This window comes from Macaca thibetana, chromosome 12, assembly GCF_024542745.1.
Source record: "Macaca thibetana thibetana isolate TM-01 chromosome 12, ASM2454274v1, whole genome shotgun sequence".
Taxonomy (NCBI): domain Eukaryota; kingdom Metazoa; phylum Chordata; class Mammalia; order Primates; family Cercopithecidae; genus Macaca; species Macaca thibetana.
In genome coordinates, this window is record NC_065589.1 from 74,148,085 (window position 1) to 74,167,047 (window position 18,963).

An 18,963-nucleotide genomic window follows, 5' to 3' on the forward strand; every position below is an offset into this window, starting at 1 on the left:
TTACAGCAGCAGAAAACAGACTAACACAGATGCTTATAGCATTAGATTATGCTATGTTTATAGAACTGAAGAATTCATGAATTCCAAATACGAAAAATAAGACTATTTTTCATAGTCTGTATTTTTGTGTCTCAGAGGAATGTTGGTGGTTTAACTTATTAAAATAACTCATGCTTGAAATCAGCATGAGTTACTCTATTGTTGGGGTGGTTATAATGTTTATAAGATTTTAATAGGGTATCTGCTTTATTTTTTGTAATACTTCTGATAGTGGTGGGGTGTCTGGTTGAATTTTAGTGCTATTTTTATGGCTTTTGAGTCCTAGATGACCTAACCTTAGAGCAGAAGAGCAGAGTGAGAGAGACAGTATTTCACAGGAAAGACAGAGAAAGATGGAGAGAAGTTCTAACAAAGTGAGGTACAAACCAAGAGAAGATGATGTGGGCCAAACTCCGATGAGGGGTGCATACACACAGAAGGAAGTTTTCTGTTGTGCTTTGGGTTGTTTATCCTAAGTGCCTCTTTTAAAATTGCTTTAAAATAAGCATAACCTGATATATTTCAGATGAACTCTATAAACCATATTTTTTTTCCAGAATAAAGTGCTACATAACATTTAACATTGAGGTTTTAATCTTAATTTTCAAAGAAACACTATAGTCTATCCAAGTTAATGTAACATTAGTTTCTCAATGATCACAGTGATACTGGGATTTGACGAGGCTTGTAACAACCTACTGGGATGATGTGAGCCCTTATTAACCTCATCCAGTGAGATGTGATGTTTTACCCACATGAGATGGTTAGCATTTACAGTAAAGGGCACTTACACTGCACTCTTAATACTTATCTTTATTATGAAAGTGTTTCCAAAGTAAAATGATCCTCATAATAATGATTGCTTCCAGAGATCAAGAATGAATAATTATATTTTCATATAAAAATCAGCAAAACACAATAACAATACATAAAATAATTCTAATTGGCTAACAGTATTTCATTCCATTTCTGACAGAGATGCTCAAGCACTGAATTGTCTTAAGAAAACAATAAGGTTTTGTCACCTATCCTATTTCTCACTGCAAGTTGAAAAAAATCAAATCCAAACACCACCACCCCTTCTATGACAACAAATGGCTCTGGAGGTAAATGACTATGTGGGCAAAGAGTTGATGAAAATCATGAGCTTAGGGGCTTTATGAAACTTTGGAAAATCAAACTCAGAGGATGTTTCCCTTCTTAAAGTAATGAAGCTCTAAGTTAAAGTTCCAGAATCATCACATAACTGTTCCTATTCCATAGCTCATTTCTTTTTTTGCAGGCAATCTTATTTTTTTAAGGGTAGTTTCACGATGACAGTTTTAAAAAATTACTGTGGATAAAGAAAAAATTGTCTCAATGAAATAGAATTTTTCACTGAATACAGAAACCATCTCAATAGTTGTTGCCCCCTGGTTTCTAGGCCATACAACAGACATCAAACTACGAAGCCAAACTTTCATGGACCTGTGTTAAGAAAAACACACATATATAGGCATACTACTTTTTTTCAGAAAAATGGAATTAGGCAGAGAAGGAAGTGTGGGTGTACAACTGATCCACAAGCTATTGGGAAATCAATAGCTAAAAAATGTCAACACCCTGGCCTCCTTTTATCAGGAACTCCAGGAGGCTGAAAGTAATGTGAGTGCATGAGATAAGCGAGACAGATCTTAAGTTAACGGTCCCCTCCCATCCCTTTCTGGGCAATCTCCAGAATGCCTAGTTTTGTGGAGACACCATGTACTATCTGGCTGCAGAGACTTTCTTAGACCCCGTGTTAGATCCTGTGGGGTCTTAGCATGTGGCCATGTGGCAATGCATTCCTGTCAAAGGCTTTGGGTTGAACTCAAGTGGGAAATACCTGGAAAAGACTAAGCTTCTCCTTTGGGTGTCTGCTGATCCTATTAAAAATATTCATGATGCTTTATGATCTCCAATACAATTTTCTCCATGAAAACAAGCATCAGATACACTACCTCTAAGTATTTATTGGAGGGGTTCCAACAGCCTCGTGGACAGGCCTTCTCAGCAGCTACTGAGTGCCCCCTAGGGGTGGGGAGGGGACAGTGCACACAGAGGTAAACCACAGAGCCCTTTTCTGGCCTATTACGATGAAGAACTAAAATGTGGCCAGTGAACCAGTCAGTGCTCATCACTACGGGGTAATTTGGGAATGGCACAATTTCATTTTACCAAAAGAAACCTTCACTGGCTCTGGGGACTTCAATATCTTCATTTAAAAATATTTTGCTGCGTTTTCTTCAAGGGCGGCTTGTGACAATTGAACTGTTGATTATTCCTTCCATGGACAGCATGGTAGTGGCAAGTGCAGTAACTGGCTCATTGCATTTTCTCTTTCCATACAAGTTACTGGAACTGCCATGTGATCACTTTTCCAGCAGGCTGACTTCGATGTGATTTTTTTCTTATTTAAATGTTAGAAACACCTCAGGGCTATTATTATTTATCTACAAAGCAGAAATCAGCCAAGGACAAAGGAAAAAAGTAAGCTAATCAGAACCTGAAGACCTCAAATACCACATGAAATGTAAACATTTAACTTTTTATTTCCAAAGGATTTCTTGAAGCCTCCCTCTCTGGAGATAATGACATCACCATACATACTGATAAACAATCTTTTAACACCTTTGGAATCTTACAATTTTTATACTTCAAATTAAGAAAAACGCTCAAATGGTCAGGCAACTTTGGCATTAACATTTCCAAGAAAGGGACAAAAACAACTATTAATGCAAAATCATGAAGAGATTGGGGACAATTGTGGGTGTCTATAAAGCTCTCTTTGAAAAGCTCTTTAAAGCGAACTTGGGTAAACGGAAATGAAATCTGACTTTACTTAGGCCAAATAACAATGAGGTTTGAATATAAAGTGGAAGATTCAGGCCCTTTTATTCAGTTTGCTCAAATTCAAACTCCACCAAATACTCAGAATGGAAAGTTTGGCAACAGAACTGGACATGTGGAGGTTCACCAACCATTTTGATCAAAGGTGATCTGATTTTATCTCGCTTCTTGCCTACCCTTTCTGCCTTGTTTACCTTGACCAGATGCCTGTGGCATTATATAATAAGCCCTCAGGGCACCATCTGTCTGGCAGCCCAGCAGAAGTAGGATGCTAATAAAACCCTGGGGTAAAGCGGCAATCATTTGCATTTTTATCACATATACTTGAATAATCCAAAATACTGAGAGTTGCTTCCCTATGCTCAACATCCATAGGACCAAATTTGGAAAGGTGAACTGTAGTTGGCTTATACGATGGTCTTAGGTTCTCTATGACCTGCACTTAGCCATATTTAGCTCTCTAGATAAGAGGCTGAAAAGATTCTACCACCTTCAGGTGTGTGGAGAACATGACCAGGAGGCTGACAAACAAGGAGGGAAGTTTCTGTTGTACCTGGTGAGTGGGTATTATGAAAAGAATATGGGTAAGGATGAGTCAGTGATATTTTGGTTTTATCACTTTTTGGAGAAACATACATATACATAAATAGAACACACGTTTTTATATAATTTATTGACCTGAGGCCAAATTCTATTTGATTTTCTACTTTCCCCCTACTAAGAGATCCAGAAAAGCTATTAACATTAGAGAATAAAGTATTCCTTCTTCTAGAATCCTTTCTACATACCCCTTTTTATCCTGGGAAGCTCTGAACGTGACCAGGAAGGAGGCGATATCAACACAGGCTAAGTTAATTAATGAGAAACAGCACTCTGACTAACCTATAGTTGAATTTACAAAATACACTTCAAAGCTATGGCCCAGCACAGGGGGAGGATGAGATACTGCACATATTTTTCTCTCTCAGCCTTATCAGGCTACCACGGGAAAGCTACAGACAGAGATATATTATTCTGCATTATAAAAAGCCTGCAAACCCTATTTTAATTAGCCCCAAAGAACTCTGCCCTGAAATGTAAAATGAAATAAAACTCTCTGGATAACACAGAGGACTGTGTGAAGTGAATGCCATCACTGAGAGAGGCCCCAAGTGTTGCCAGTTCTCCTTCTAAGTAACTTCTGGGGGGAAAAATGATTACTTAGATTTGTCTTTGCTAATGACAGGCCCAATTTACTTCATTTTATGCAATTCTTCTAAACCTTTAATTTACAAGCTGACCTCCTTGAAATTATTCTTCTGTGCTCGGGTGTCATATGATCTAAACCTGAACACATTATAGATCTCTACAGTTAATTTTACCCATTGAGAGGACTTGCCCCAGACACTAAAGTAAGCTAAATATGTTCATATTTTAATTAAGAAACCTTTACCTTCTCAAAATTTTCAGCTATGCTATTACCTTTTATACATATACCTGCATTTTAGTAGATGTTCTGATGACTAACAAGTCCTTTTATGATTGTTCTTACAAACTCAACCATCCACAAATTACACTCCTAGACATAGGCCTGTTTTGTGAAATAAAGTAACAAGACTCTAAAAGCAGAATTATTTGCATTGTTTTCCCAATAAACAACCAGATGTACTTCTAAGCCTCTTCAATTATTACTATGGACCATAACAGAAACATTATTTTGTAAATAAGTAGGGAAAGATATAATATTACAGTAAGAATTTTTTGGTTGGGAGCATTCTTTTAACTATTAACCCACAGATTGCAAATTGTGGGCACAAAGCTTTAATTTTTTCAAAGAACTGAATTAAATGTAAATGGTTCTGAGCAGGATATGCACTCTCTGGTATTTCTGCACACTCGTTACCCTTTCTGCTATTGTCTTCACGGCCCTGATTCACACATTTATATTACGGCATTTTTGTTTGGGGTTCGTGTTTTAAGTGATGGCCTTCTTGATTTATGAAGGGTTTTATAATCCCTTGTTCCTCTTACTAGAAGTTAGAAGAAGAGATAAAATCTTTGGCCAACATACAGTTTTCTTATCTGTACATAAATAACACTGCTGTGTAGAAGACTTATGGAAACTTATTCTTCAGTACTTTTCCTCATTGTTGATATTGCCATTGTCCAATAGAATTTTTCATTTTTTCCAGAAACAGCCCCACTTGAAAAAAATTCCTGGAAACCAAAGAGGCATTGTAGTGTAATGCTGCTCAGTGTCTAGTAACAGGAAAGTCATCTGGATTACGTTTAAGGAGAAAAGCAAAGGGTAAAATAGTCTCTCTCCCATTGGCTTTATTTTGCTCAGCAAAATAAAAACATCAACATCAAGTACTAGATAGGGCTTTTTCTTGAAAGCTGGTTGCATTAAAGTGCTTTGCACTGCACATGTAATTTTTATCAACTCTTGAAAGATTTTTTTGGTCCCCAAATATACTTCTTTCTTTTATAATGTGACAGAAGACTGCACTAATTATAGGGTAGTGGCAAAACCTGGCTGAAATCAGCTGCTCTCTTTATGTTATTCCCAGAACACAAGACAAATTCCCATTCTTAACAGTGATTTCCTTGTTTATAACTATGAGCTTCAGTGAATATCCTCCTTCAGAATCAGAGCACTGACCTCATCACAGAGAAAAACAAACAAACACACTCTGTAACCTACAAGGTTAACCCTCAACTAGCTATCACACCCATTGAGGAAATCTTGGCTGTGTGCATAAGAAATGAAATCTATTTCAAAGCAATTTAATACAAAACCATTCAAAAAGTTCTCCAACAACCATCTTCTTTAATTTGAACTGCGAATTGACCATGAAGAGTGAATATTAAACACCCGGTTCGTCCGGTTTAAATGGTCACTGAGACTGTATAGGCAATTTCAAAATGGGCACTGTAACAAAAAGAAAGCAAACCTATTTAGAGCTGAACGAGAATCTTGCACTGGATTTTGCTTGCTCTAAGTGATAAAGTAAGCTGATGCTCATAGCACATTGGACTACAGCAAGAGAAAGGGGGAGAAGCAGATGGAGCATCTCCTTCACTGTCATGAGCCCAGTGAGTAAAAGGAGTGAGGAAACCCTCTTTTGTCCACAGATTTACAAATACAAAAAATAAATAATATTCTAAGACAGTACAAATGCAAATACTGTTCCCTTGTGTCAATTACATACAGCATGCCTACATAGAGAGAATGGTAATTCTTCTTCATTCACAGACAGGACACATGGCAGTGCACTATTCAAAATGCTTTGATAATCTTAATTTTTGTTTCTGGTGCTGAGATATTATGAAAGGAACTGCATTTGCAACTTATTAAATACTTCCAGGAACAAATAGTTCACTTTGCTTGGGACTTGTAGTTTTCAGTAACTAATCATCCATGGAGCAGGAGCCGGTCAGGAGATACCCGTTGGTACCACTGGTCCCATTGGTGGTTGTCGCAGTGTGGGGATTCTTCCCTGGAGGTTCTGAGTCCTCCTCATCTGAGCTAGACTCAATATCACTTCGATCATCCTTGGACACCTGTGGAGTAGAAGCAGGTGAGTATAACCAGCACCTAAGAAATCATCAAGGTATGGCATGCTAGAAGCACATGCAGTCATACACAAAGGGAAACAGATCCCAGTGTTAAAAAATTGAAGAGGATGAGAACATTGCCATAGCAATAAGTTCCCCTTCATTGGAGAGATAAAATGTAGGCGACAAAGGTAAGTATCATGGAGGGCTAGACTTCCTGACCTCTTGAAGGTATCTTTCCATATTCAGAACGTACTAGACCATGAATCCCGCTTTTAATCAAAAAGCAGCATACTGTGCCACTGGAACGGCATCACAGGAATTTAGTACAAATGGATCAATTTACTCATTGATGATCACATTCTCCTTGAGAATAATTTAAAGTCAGCTCTCAATTAACCATACCAATGGAGATAGTCACTAGCTCAGAACATTGAAAAAAATTCCTATTTGGCTTTTTAATGCATTGTTTAATGATTACATTTTCATTTTGTGTATGCTATAATTAATTAGGAATTTTGTTTCATATGTCACACAACAAATGGCAGCAGGAGGCATCTTTTTTTTTTTTTGAGTCAGAGTCTTGCTCTGTTGCCTAGGCTGGAGTGCAGTGGTGTGATCCAGTTCACCACAACCTCTGCCTCCTGGGTTCAGGATTCTCCTGCCTCAGCCTCCCGAGTAGCTAGGATTACAGGCATGCACCACCATGCCCAGCTAATTTTTGTATTTTTAGTAGAGACAGGGTTTCAGTATGTTGGCCAGGCTGGTCTGGAACTCCTGACCTCAGGTGATCCACCCACCTCGACCTCCCAAAGTGTTGGGATTACAGGTGTGGGCCACCGTGCCTGGCCAGGAGGCATCTTAAGAACCTGCTGAGTGGGGTAGAGCTTGAAATATTTCCTGAGGAAAATCCACTGACCAGATCATCAAGAACTGGCTCCCTGCCAGGCGAGATGGCTCATGCCTGTAATCCCAGCACTCTGGGAGCCTGAGGTGGGTGGATCACCTGAGGTCGGGAGTTCAAGGACAGCCTGACCAACATGGAGAAACTCAGTCTCTACTAAAAAAAAAAAAAAAAAAAGCCAGGTGTAGTGGCACATGCCTGTAATCCCAACTACTCTGGAGGCTGAGGCAGAAGAATCGCTTGAACCCAGGGGGCGGAGGCTGCGGTGAGCCGAGATCGTGCCATTGCACTCCAGCCTGGGCAATAAGAGCAAAACTGTCATAAAAAGAAAGAACTGGCTCCCATCCTGCCAAGTCTCTTCAATGCTCCATTCAATCTCCCTAAGTCACATGGAGGTCAAAATAAGGTGAGAAGATGTAAATCTATACATTACCACAAAGGACGAGAAAAATCCTACTGTCTAACAAGGAAGTAATTTTTGTGGGAAATTAAGAAAATACTGCTTTTAAGATAAAAATAGTTTGAACCTCCTACTCTGTAAGTCTAAATTATGGTAAGCATTCTTACCCAGAAGGCCTTAAGATTTTTGAGTAACTCATCACTGCTTACTTCTATTTTTCAGTAGTGTGACAAAAGAGACCTGGTAGCCTTCCTTCATAGGAACGTTCCCAATCTGGTCCTCCTGTGATTCTCTAGGGGTGGGCTGGGGAGGTTGGCAAAGTCCCCTGGGAGGTATGGCAGAATTAACTGGGGGCTTTCCCACATCACATCCCGTCTGTGCTACCATTACACTCTAACATGAGAATCCTGGACTCCCTCCACTCTGCCCAACTTGAGAAACTAACAGTTCCTGTGGGAGAACGTCCTCTCTCTCAGGTGGGTGGGGTCAGGAGAAAGCGAAAGCTCAGAACTACTGCTTTATGCCAACCAGTGGTGATGAAGTAAATATCGTAAAAGTGAACCTCGCTCCAATACCCTTTGAGATGGGACTGAACTCACACAGGCCATCTCCAAACAGATTTAGATACTCAGACTCCAAAATGGCTAAAGGTAATTGAACTTAAACATTGTGAGTCACAAAGCCAGCATTATAGTAAAGCTCCACTATGTTGATAAGTCCATTAGTCTTAAGTAGAAATCTCCAGTTTTACAAAGTGATTAATTTACATTTGCATGCTCAGTCAGATTTTTTAAATTGCACTTAGAAAAATCTATACTTACGTTACCTTCAAAGAAAGGACAATTTAGAATATCTCAAAATAGCCCAGAGGAAAATAACTCATGGCCAAGATGAATCTTACTGTCCCAGGTGAGAGCCGCAAGGGCAGCTAAGATATTGTGAAGCCTGAGATCTAGAATAAAATTAATCAACATCTCTTCATAAAGTAAAAGGAATAAGTTGAAGAGCAGGCAACGTGTCTGGTAGAAATAGCAATTCAATTTAGGACACAAGTAATCTAAGCAGCATTCTTGCATATTTAGTTATTGTTATCATATTGACAGTTTTGTGCATGTTGACTAAATTTGTATTCAAATGAGGACAGAGAGACTTTAAAATAGAAACACATGATCATTTTAAAGAGTGAGAGGTCACAGAGAAAAATGAACTTTAACTTCTGAACAATTAATTGATCAAAATAATTAGGATTTCTACTAGAGATGGTGCTGAGAAGTGGTTTCATACTACATGACTAGATGCCCCGACTTCCCCTGCAGAAGAGGCCAGCTCTGTTGACCTTGATGAATCAGAATGGTCACGTGCTACCATATGGCCGTGGGCAGGTCAGGCACACAGCTGATGCTCAGGCCTCCATTCTACAATGTGTTGATCCTCTCCCCCTCCAACTAGTTCTGTTTCTTCTACTTTACTTTGGTCTATTTTTGTCTTTTAGCCAACATATTAAACACCAGTGAAAGAAATTCTTCTTCTCTGTTGGATCATGCAACATTTAGCAGAACACAAGCTCACACCAAAGGGCCCTAATAGAGCTGTCTCTAGTGTCCCTTGCAGCTCATGGAACTGCAGCTCACATGAAGCCTCTAGCCAGTGTCAATAGGTTAGACAGAACAATATGCACGGAAACAAAAGCATCTGAGTGCCCCTCCAACAGGCAAGAGGCACTCAGGACAAGGACAGAGAGAGAGGAGGAGAAACTTACATGTAAAGGGTTCCACTTCCCAGCCTTCCAGGGTAGCAGAAGGAAGAGAACAAACAAGTAAGAACATGTCACAGAGAACGATCTGGAAAAGTCTCTGCTCTACACACATGGTGGGAGCTGAGGCTTAGGAAGCTTTATTCGAATCAACCTCAAGTCCACTTTTAACCAAAAAGATTTAACTAAATCTTGTTGGAAGTCATGAACAGATTTGTTTTTCAGTTTGAAAGAAAGGTTTGTTTAAACAGGCATACTGCACTAAGTGATCCTTCTCATAAAAGGAGAGAAGTGATTAAATTTCTGTTCAGTATAAATATAATCAGAAGAGGTCCATGGTTGACAGGAGGAGCGAGAGTGAACACAACAAATAATATATTATTAAGTCTAAAATTACAAATGCATATCATTGGGTGCCATCGCCAGCAAAGGAACACTGAAGACTTAAAAAATGAACTAGAGAAGGAAATGACATTTTCGTTTATGTTTCTAGGTAGTTTTGTTCAATTCTGAAGAAATAATACCAATTTTGATGAAATATGAAATAGTAAATAGTTGATCCAGAGAAATTACAGAAACAAAATTTTCTAAGACATATTGAAAAAAGTGAGTTACAGCTTACCTTGCCTCTTGAAACAGCTTTGCAAGCTATTTTCACAATCAAGTAAGACCAGAAGCAGTTCAACCCTTGTATTAGCAACAGCAGTAGGTTAAAAACCCACCAGGAAGGGTAAGGTCCAACGATCTCCCAGCTTTCAAATAATGTGGTATTTAACACCCTAAGCAAAAGAAGCAAGTGATTAGTGAATGTGGCATTTTCCTTTGCTTTCCAAGGAACTCTCGTCACTCCTTTAAAGCAGAAGGTCAACAGTGTCTCCCAACTACCCCCTCTCTGGCAGGATGGTATGAAAGTTTGCCAGGTACTTAGAAATGTCATTTCCTGAAGAATTGCTCTGGTGGTATGACTTTCATTTGGTTTTAGGTTGAATATTTTTTCCCTATTCGCTTCTTCGAAAATGATAAAATAAATATAACGTAAAATTGACCATCTTGACTTTTTTTAAGTGTACGGTTCATTGGCATTAGGTAAATTCACATTGTTGTGCAACCATCACCGCCATTCATGGTCAGCACACTTTTCATCTTTCAAAACCAAGATTCTCTACCCATTCTACCAGCCTGCATCAACCACCATTCTCCTTCCTGTCTCTGTGAATTTGACTACCTTAGCTACAGCATCAAAGTAGAATCATAGTATTTGTCCTTTTGTGACAGGCTTGTTTCATCTTCAAGGTTCATCCATGTTGTGGCATGTGTCAGAACTTCCTTCCTTTTTAAGGCTGAATTATACGTATATATCATGTTTTATCCACTCATCCACTGAAATGGAACTTGGGTTGCTTCTACGTTTTGGCCATTGCAAATAATGCTACTAAGAACACGGGTCTACAAATATCACTCTGAGTATATATCTTTCAGGCATATATCCAGAAGTGGAATTGTTGGATCATATGTTTCCCCCTTCACTTTTGCCATCATTTCTTTCATTAATTTTCATTCATTGTTTTGGTTGGGATGCTGTATCTACTTGTTAAAAGGCCTGTATGATCTTTGAAGTTGCTTTTGGGATTTAAATAAGTGAGAAGAATGCCATTCAATGCCAATACACTGTAAAAAAAGAGATTAACTCCTAAACATTACTTAAGTACAAGCCATATGCCTAGCACAGGGAAAAACACAGTGGAAGTGAGAATATGAGTGAGACGTAGGCTCATATCTAGTAGGAGAGTCATTAGAGGGTCCTTAATTGTGTAAGGCTTCCCCTGGGAAAGCACTGACAATTGAAAGACATCATTTTGAAGTGATGTCTTGAAATGAGTATCGGAAGGATTTTGACAAAAATGATTAGAGAACAATGAATGTATTTAGTTTTAAGAGTATGTAAGAGTATGTATTTGAATTAGGAAAAATTATTTGAGGTAACTGGTTCTCTCTGTAATCTACCATCAGAACTAGAATGCAACAGCCACCTGGAGCAGATACCTCAAAGGCTGGTTTTAGTGCTTTGCTCTGGTCCCTGCCTGTGTCTGCTCCTAAGCACTTGGAAATGGACTCATGTCATCTGGACCCATATTGCTGCCACAGAGAAGCACAGCACCTGCATAATTTTGGAATCATTCTTATTCTCGGCTCTCCTCCTCAGCTTACCCCAAGGATGGTTTGGAGACCCACAAGAAAATTCACCTAAGTGCATTTCTACTGCCTGCCACTGCAGCACTTTGCTGGGACAATCTGATTCTAGAGGAGGGGCTGGGTGGACAACACTTAGTGGCTAAAGGGAAGGGAGAGAAAACTCTCGAATTTAAGACACAGATCACTCATATAAGAACATAAGACAAATAGATAATTTAAACAAAAGAAACTGTGATGAAAGCTTTGAGAGAGGTTAGAAAAGAACTTTGTGAATTAGAAAAGAAAAAAACAGGCCGGGCACAGTGGCTCACGCCTGTAATCCCTGCACTTTGGGAGGCCGAGGTGGGCGGATCACCTGAGGTCAGGAGTTCAAGACCAGCCTGGCCAAGATGGTGAAACCCTGTCTCTACTAAAAATACAAAAAAAAAAAAAAAAAAAAATTTAGCTGAGTGTGGTGGTGTGTGCCTGTAGTCCCAGCTACTCAGGAGGCTACAGCAGAATTGCTTGAACCCAGTAGGCGGAGGTTGCGGTGAGCCGAGATCATACCACTGCAGTCCAGCCTGGGTGATATAGCAAGACTCCATCTCAAAAAAAAAAAAAAAAAAAAGAGAGAGAGAGAGAGAGAAAAACAATTATTGCAGTTGGAATAAGAGTAAAGAAAAAAGAAAAAAGGAGAGGCAAGGCACTGTGCCTCACTCCTGGAATCCCAGCACTTTGGGGGGCTGAGGTAGGAGGATTGTTTGAGTCCAGGAGTTTGAAACCAGCCCGGGCAACAGAGCGAGACCCTATCTCTATATAAATAAAATAAAAATTAACCATGTATGGTGGCAGACGCCTGCAGTTCCAGCTACTCGAAAGGCTGAGGCAGGAGGATCACTTGAGCAGGAGTTGCAGGTTACAGTGAAGCTATGATTGTGCCACCGCACCCCAGCCTCAGTAACAGAGTGAGACCTTGTCTCAAAAAAATAAAGGAAAAAGGAGAATGAAAAACAAAATAGACAAATAGATTCTTCCCCATCCCCCAATTTCTGCCACTCCTATTTACAGACTAGAATGAGACTAACAGTTTGTCTCCAACCCTGCCATACTAGTTGTCTTTAAAGCGTAATACATAATAAACATGTTAAAATTCTAAAAACGATAGAAATTTAATGATTTGAATTTTACAAGTCATTAAAAGAATAATACCTCATGAAATAGTTGTATTCACTCTGGGGAAGGGGGATAATATTAGGAAATCTGTTAACATATTACAAACATAGGCCAAATTGGTATAAATGTAATGATTTCAACAGCATCAAAGACACTTGGTAATGTTTAATTCCTCATTGTTGATGTTTAACAATTAGAATACAAAGGACTTACTATGATTTTTGTAACCCTTTCAAATCAGCATATTAATAAACACCAGAATTATTTCCTTTAAAATCAGGAAAACCATGGACAAAAAGTATAACCATTATTATTTAACACTATTCCGGAAGCTCTGGCCATTGAGTATGGCAGGGAGTCAGAGACTGAATTTCAAATACATAGACATAAAATATCTATAAATATTTTAAAAACAGCAAACAACCAAAATGTCCCATAACAGGAAAGACTAAAAATTAAAAATTTAGTTTTCATTCTTATTCCAGAAATTATTTTTTTTTTACATTTTAAAAATTTAATTTTTATAATTTAAGTTCTGGGATACATGTGCAGAACGTGCAGGTTTGTTACATAGGTATACATGTGCCATGGTGGTTTGCTGCACTCATCCACCTGTCATCTAGGTTTTAAGTCCCACATGCACTAGGTATTTGTCCTAATGCTCTCCTTCCTTCACTCCCCAGTCCCCGACAGGTCCCAGTGTGTGATGTTCCCCTCCCTGTGTCCTTGCGTTCTCATTGTTCAACTCCCACTTATGAGTGAGAACATGTGGTGTTTGGGTTTTGAGAAATTATTAATAATAATTAATACTTATTAATAAATACAATTACTTTGTAAAAATGACTAAATTAGGATAATGCCTACATTCCTGCCTTGTTTATTATCTGAAGAAGCAGTTATCTCTTTAAACATCAGTTTGCAGGCCAGGGGGACAACAAGGCTCAACTCTGTGGCAGTGTGGGAGGACTCGCACACCTTACACTCTTCTATCTCCAGCACCCTGCAAAACACCTGGAAGTAACATGCTTGCCAGACACGTTCGTTGATTGACCATGTGTTTGCTAATCCAACAATTCAATAAATATGAAGAAGAAAGCTCTGAAATAATAATTTTATTTCAAAACTAGCTCTGCTTCTTGACATACTACACATGTTGATATTCAGAGAAACTTTAGTTCCCTTTGAACAGAAAGAAGTTCTGTGTAAATAGCAACAATGACTGCATTATGCTATTCATTATAAGTTAACTTTTGCTGGATTATAGACCGAGAAGCTTTCTCGCCATTGTGACGCTAGGACTGATGCTACTGCTTGGCTTAATTTGAACAGGATGTCAGAGCAGCCGTTGGCAACATGGCATTCACATTAATTTCTGAAACACTGCATCAGGATTTATAGGCTTTGCCATGACAATCAGTGGCACCTCTGATTACTTATGAGATGCTGCTCAAAAGTAATGGGATTTCGTTGAAAATCAACTTGGCTTCCCGTAGAGACACTTGAGAAAATACAATCAGTGCACCAAACGGATATATCTCTCAGTGAGAAGCATGGTAAGAAAAACAATATATTAGGAATTTATACTGGGGGACAGAGAACATATGACACTCGGACTCTAGTAAACAGTAAACCTAGGAAAGAGCCTTTGTTTGGCCCAAGAATGTTACAATTGAGGAAACTGGTTTTTTTTTTTTTTGGACAAACGATTAAAATGGTGACTATAGAATCTTATTTCTGGGAGGTACTTTAGGAGTATGTACTTTAATGATGCCATCACGAACCTATGGTGACAGAGTTCAGGATAGTGGTTGTGACAGTTAATACTGAGTGTCAACTTGATTGGATTGAAGGATGCAAAGTATTGATCCTGGGTCTGTGAGGGTGTTGCCAAAGGAGATTAACATTTGAGTCAGTGGGCTGAGGAAGGCCGATCCACCCTTAATCTGGTGGGCACAATCTAACCAGCTGCCAGCAAATATAAAGCAGGCAGAAACACGCGAAAGGTGAGACGGGTCCAGCCTCCCAGCCTACATCTTTCTCCTGTGCTGGATGCTTCCTGCCCTCAAACATCGGACTCCGAGTTCTTCAGTTTTGAGACTCAGACTGGCTCTCCTTGCTCCTCAAGCTCGCAGCCAGCCTACTGTGGGACCCTGTGATAGTGTAAGTTAATACTTAATAAACTCCTATATGTCTCTCCTATTAGTTCTATCCCTCTAGGGAACCCTGACTAATAACCGCGGTTGTCTTTGAGGGAGGATTGACCGGGGGTGGGGGGATCTAAGGGAGGCTGGACCCTTCTATATCTTGATCTGGGTGATGATCACATGGGTTATACATACATACAAATTTATCGAGCCATATACTGAAGATTTTTTGCACTATATTGCATATAGGAATTATACGCCAATAAAATAAAATGGAAGACAGTACCCTGTGGGCCAAACAAAACACATATATACAAAAAAAAACACACAATGTACAGCTTTCGGCTTTAAGAATTACTCTAATATCAGTGTTCTCCTTAGATGCTTAGATGCAAAGGGGTACGGCCTCAAGTATCTTATTTAAGACACTTTGTGTTTGCTTCACAAAAACGGTTGTAAACTGTTGTGCATAAATGTGTTCATCCCCCACACACATAATAAAGAACTGTATAATAGTTCTATGATAATCAAAGTTAAGATAAAGAACCCATAAAAGTTAAGCATGAGCTAAAGTAACTACAGGGCATGGCTAAATTAAATTTTATGATTCATTAAAATCACCTACCAAGGCTAAGCTTTTGGGGTGGTCACAGATGAATTTGTATTCAACATATGGCTTCTAAGAAAATAAATTCTTTTCTTTTCCAAATAATAGCAGCGAACCTCTACTGTTGCCTAATGAGTACAGAGGCAGAAGGGACCTGAGATCATTTTTCTTTTCATTCAGGTTAGGCTCACTTAACCACTAGATGGCATATCATGCATGCACAGTGCATACTCAGGCAGGTTTGTTCTGCCCAAACCTTTTGCTAAGGGTGAGTCCCAGTACAGAAAACACTTGATCTCCATGTTATACCCCCCATTCTAAAAATCCCATCATATGAATGGGCATGCCATCAAATGCATGAAGAGGCGTCAGTCTGAGCTGTTTTCATCCTGCATTTGACAGAAATGTGCCTACAGGGCAAAGCTGGGCTCCATGCATTTCACTACTGATGCCCTGATACACCTGTGACCACCCCAATATCTTAGCCTTGGTGGGTGATTTTAATGAATCATAAAATTTGATTTGGCCATGCCCTGTAGTTACTTTAGCTCATTCTTACCCTTTATGGGTTCTTCATCTTAACTTTGATTATCATAGACATAAGGGATATGTTGTGTGGGATGCATACATTCATGCAGAACAGTTTACAACTTTTTTTTTTTGTGAGGCAAACACAAGGGAGTCTTAAAGAAGACACTTAAGGCCATACCCATTTGAATTCTAAGCATCACTGTGACTTAAAGCATTATGCTTTCCCCTGAAACCTGAGGACTGAGGTCTCATAATGTCACAGAGTGCAGTGTAAAAAGACCTTCCCTGGCATCTTACTCCAAAAAGCTATCTCCAATGCTCAATTTCCCCATTCTCATTGCAACTTCCAAGTAAGAGTTTAAATCCATTCTCTGTAACATGTAAAATTAGATGAACATTCTTTCAGCCCTGTCCATCTTACTTTTAAATACTCCAGTGACATACAGGCAGGAGCACATAATGGTAATCAAGACGTTAACAATGGCCCAGGTGATCTTATTGTATGAATGGGTTACAGGTGCATGTTTTTGATGACACCATGGCCCTTGGCCATGGCAAGTAACCGCAAGTTTACCTCCACCACTCCTCCCCTACTTTAACTAAAGAGTTCTATCTGAGCCTTGGGTTGTATGTTTTTGGAATGATCTCTAAAAAAACCACAATAATAATTAGACCCAAGTCAAATATCCAGAGAGCCAAGATTTCTTCTCTAAGGAACAGAGTCAGGGCCTCACTTTAAGGAGTGCTACATAATGTCAGTGAGGATACCTTGAAAAGTAAAATGAACTCTGTGGTCAAAATTAGGGTGTAGTTTACTTCATAGCTTTTGAATGGTCTTGACTTTGCTTTCCCAAACAGACCTCAGTGTATTTCATGATGTGCGTTTCTCTGGCATATATGTTCATTTGACCTACATAAAACATAAATGAAAGTAGACTCTACCTCAGATGACTAATCTGCTAGCATGTTTTGTCCATTTTAAAGTAGATGCTGATAGAAATGCATTTAAAATTCACTCTGAACAAAAAACGTGGGCATTTAAAACCTGAAAGTCAGGTAATTAAGTCATGATTACAAGCAGCCCTCGTTGTGTGGGTTTTCTTAAGGTAACAGAAGTTCCAGGCTTAAATAACATCAACATCATTAGTCAACATCATGTTGACATTAGTCAACATCAAGACTATTACAAGGCTGAGAATGATGTTTGCAATTTCCTTCCTTTTTAACAAGACTGCCCCTGCTGCAGCTTGCATTCTCCACAACACTGGTGTTGATATCAAGTTCCCAGTTTTGGGAGGACAGCTTCTGGGTAGCCTCCAGCATGGGTGCCTCATTATCTTGAATAAAAAAGTCACTAATCTATTAATCTGTAGCAAACATGGAAGTTACTTATTTTCTTAATTTTTTTTGTAGAGACAGGGTCTCACTAAGTTGCCCAGGCTGGTCTTGCACTCCTGAGCTCAAGTGATTCTCCCACCTTGGCCTCCTGAAGTGTTGGGATTACAAGCATGAGCCACCATGCCTGGCCAGAAGTCATTTCTTTATCCCCGGACAGGAATCTGAACTTGAACATGAACAAATAATCTATCTTTCATTTCGCAGTGCACATAAGAGTTCCATCTGTATCCTTAGCCAATAGGACATGGGGTCAGTGAATTTATTTTTACTTTCAGGTCATAGCCAGGCCAGTCTTAGGAATTGGTCTCTTATCCCAGGAAGTTTGTAATTGGTGACTTCCTGGCTGGGGTAGATGTTATTATTATTATTATTTTTTTCCAAAAGTACTTGCTGCCCTATTTGCTGTCCGTCTGCCTGAATTCCTAACTCTGCCACTGCCTGGTCTACTTACCCACGCTCCTGACCTCCTAACCGGAGTCCTTCCAGCCAAGGCTGTGTCCTTCGGGATGTATCCTGATTCCAACATGCTTGTTTTCAGCCCTCTAGTTAGCTCTTTGTTGCCTATGTGTGCATAAGACAGACTTTTGCTTGGTTCTCTATAACTTCTCTTCCTGGAGTAATTACCATGTGTTAAGCACTGTGCCAAATATGTTACATACATTGCTTCATTTTTGCCCATTCAACGTCTCTATAAGATCCTCAAATAGCAACACTAATACTAGTTAATACTTATTGAACCTTAACTATACGTTAGGAACCGGGCTTACGCTTTATATGTTAACTCATTTAATTCTCAGGAAATAAAGCCTATGGGATAACTTCTATTTCTTTTTTTCCACACTGTGTCCTGTAATTATCCCTATTTTTCTTTTTTTTTTTTTTTTTTTGAGACGGAGTCTCGCGCTGTCACCCAGGCTGGAGTGCAGTGGCCGGATCTCAGCTCACTGCAAGCTCCGCCTCCCGGGTTCACGCCATTCTCCTGCCTCCACCTCCCGAGTAGCTGGGACTACAGGCGTCCGCCACCTCGGCCGGCTAGTTTTTTGTATTTTTTAGTAGAGACGGGGTTTCACCGTGTTAACCAGGATGGTCTCGATCTCCTGACCTCGTGATCCGCCCGTCTCGGCCTCCCAAAGTGCTGGGATTACAGGCTTGAGCCACCGCGCCCGGCCTATCCCTATTTTTCATATGAGGACATGGAAGCAGAGGAATGTAAATAACATTCCCCAAGTCAGATTGCATTGGTGGGGGACACTGAGACTTGAAGCTACCTGTCTGCTGGTCTAGGCCATCAGGTTCTCCCATCCCTTTCTCTGTTCTTCACCCAGGCTTACACTCAGAGCTGATCCGTCCCCACATTATGATGGAGGATGAACATCAATATCTCTGTTCAGCATTTCTGCAGATCTTTGCCATTGGCCTGTAATGCCCTGTAATGTG

The 18,963-nt window shown here is 39.6% G+C and overlaps 1 protein-coding gene across 2 annotated transcripts in view; it reads right to left on the minus strand.

The window, feature by feature from the left end:
* Positions 1–837: 837 nt before the first annotated feature.
* The window catches only part of CERS6 (ceramide synthase 6), a 311,686-nt gene continuing 293,560 nt past the window's right edge, over positions 838–18,963 (minus strand). The window contains exons 9-11 of one of the 2 annotated variants that reach the window (XM_050750461.1): positions 10,124–10,280; positions 9,508–9,531; positions 838–6,450 (exon numbers count right to left, since the gene is read on the minus strand). In XM_050750461.1, the coding sequence (XP_050606418.1) occupies positions 6,298–6,450; positions 9,508–9,531; positions 10,124–10,280 (334 nt within the window). In that variant the 3' untranslated portion in view covers positions 838–6,297. The remainder of the gene's footprint in view (positions 6,451–9,507; positions 9,532–10,123; positions 10,281–18,963) is intronic. The other variant, XM_050750462.1, reaches the window with a different exon arrangement.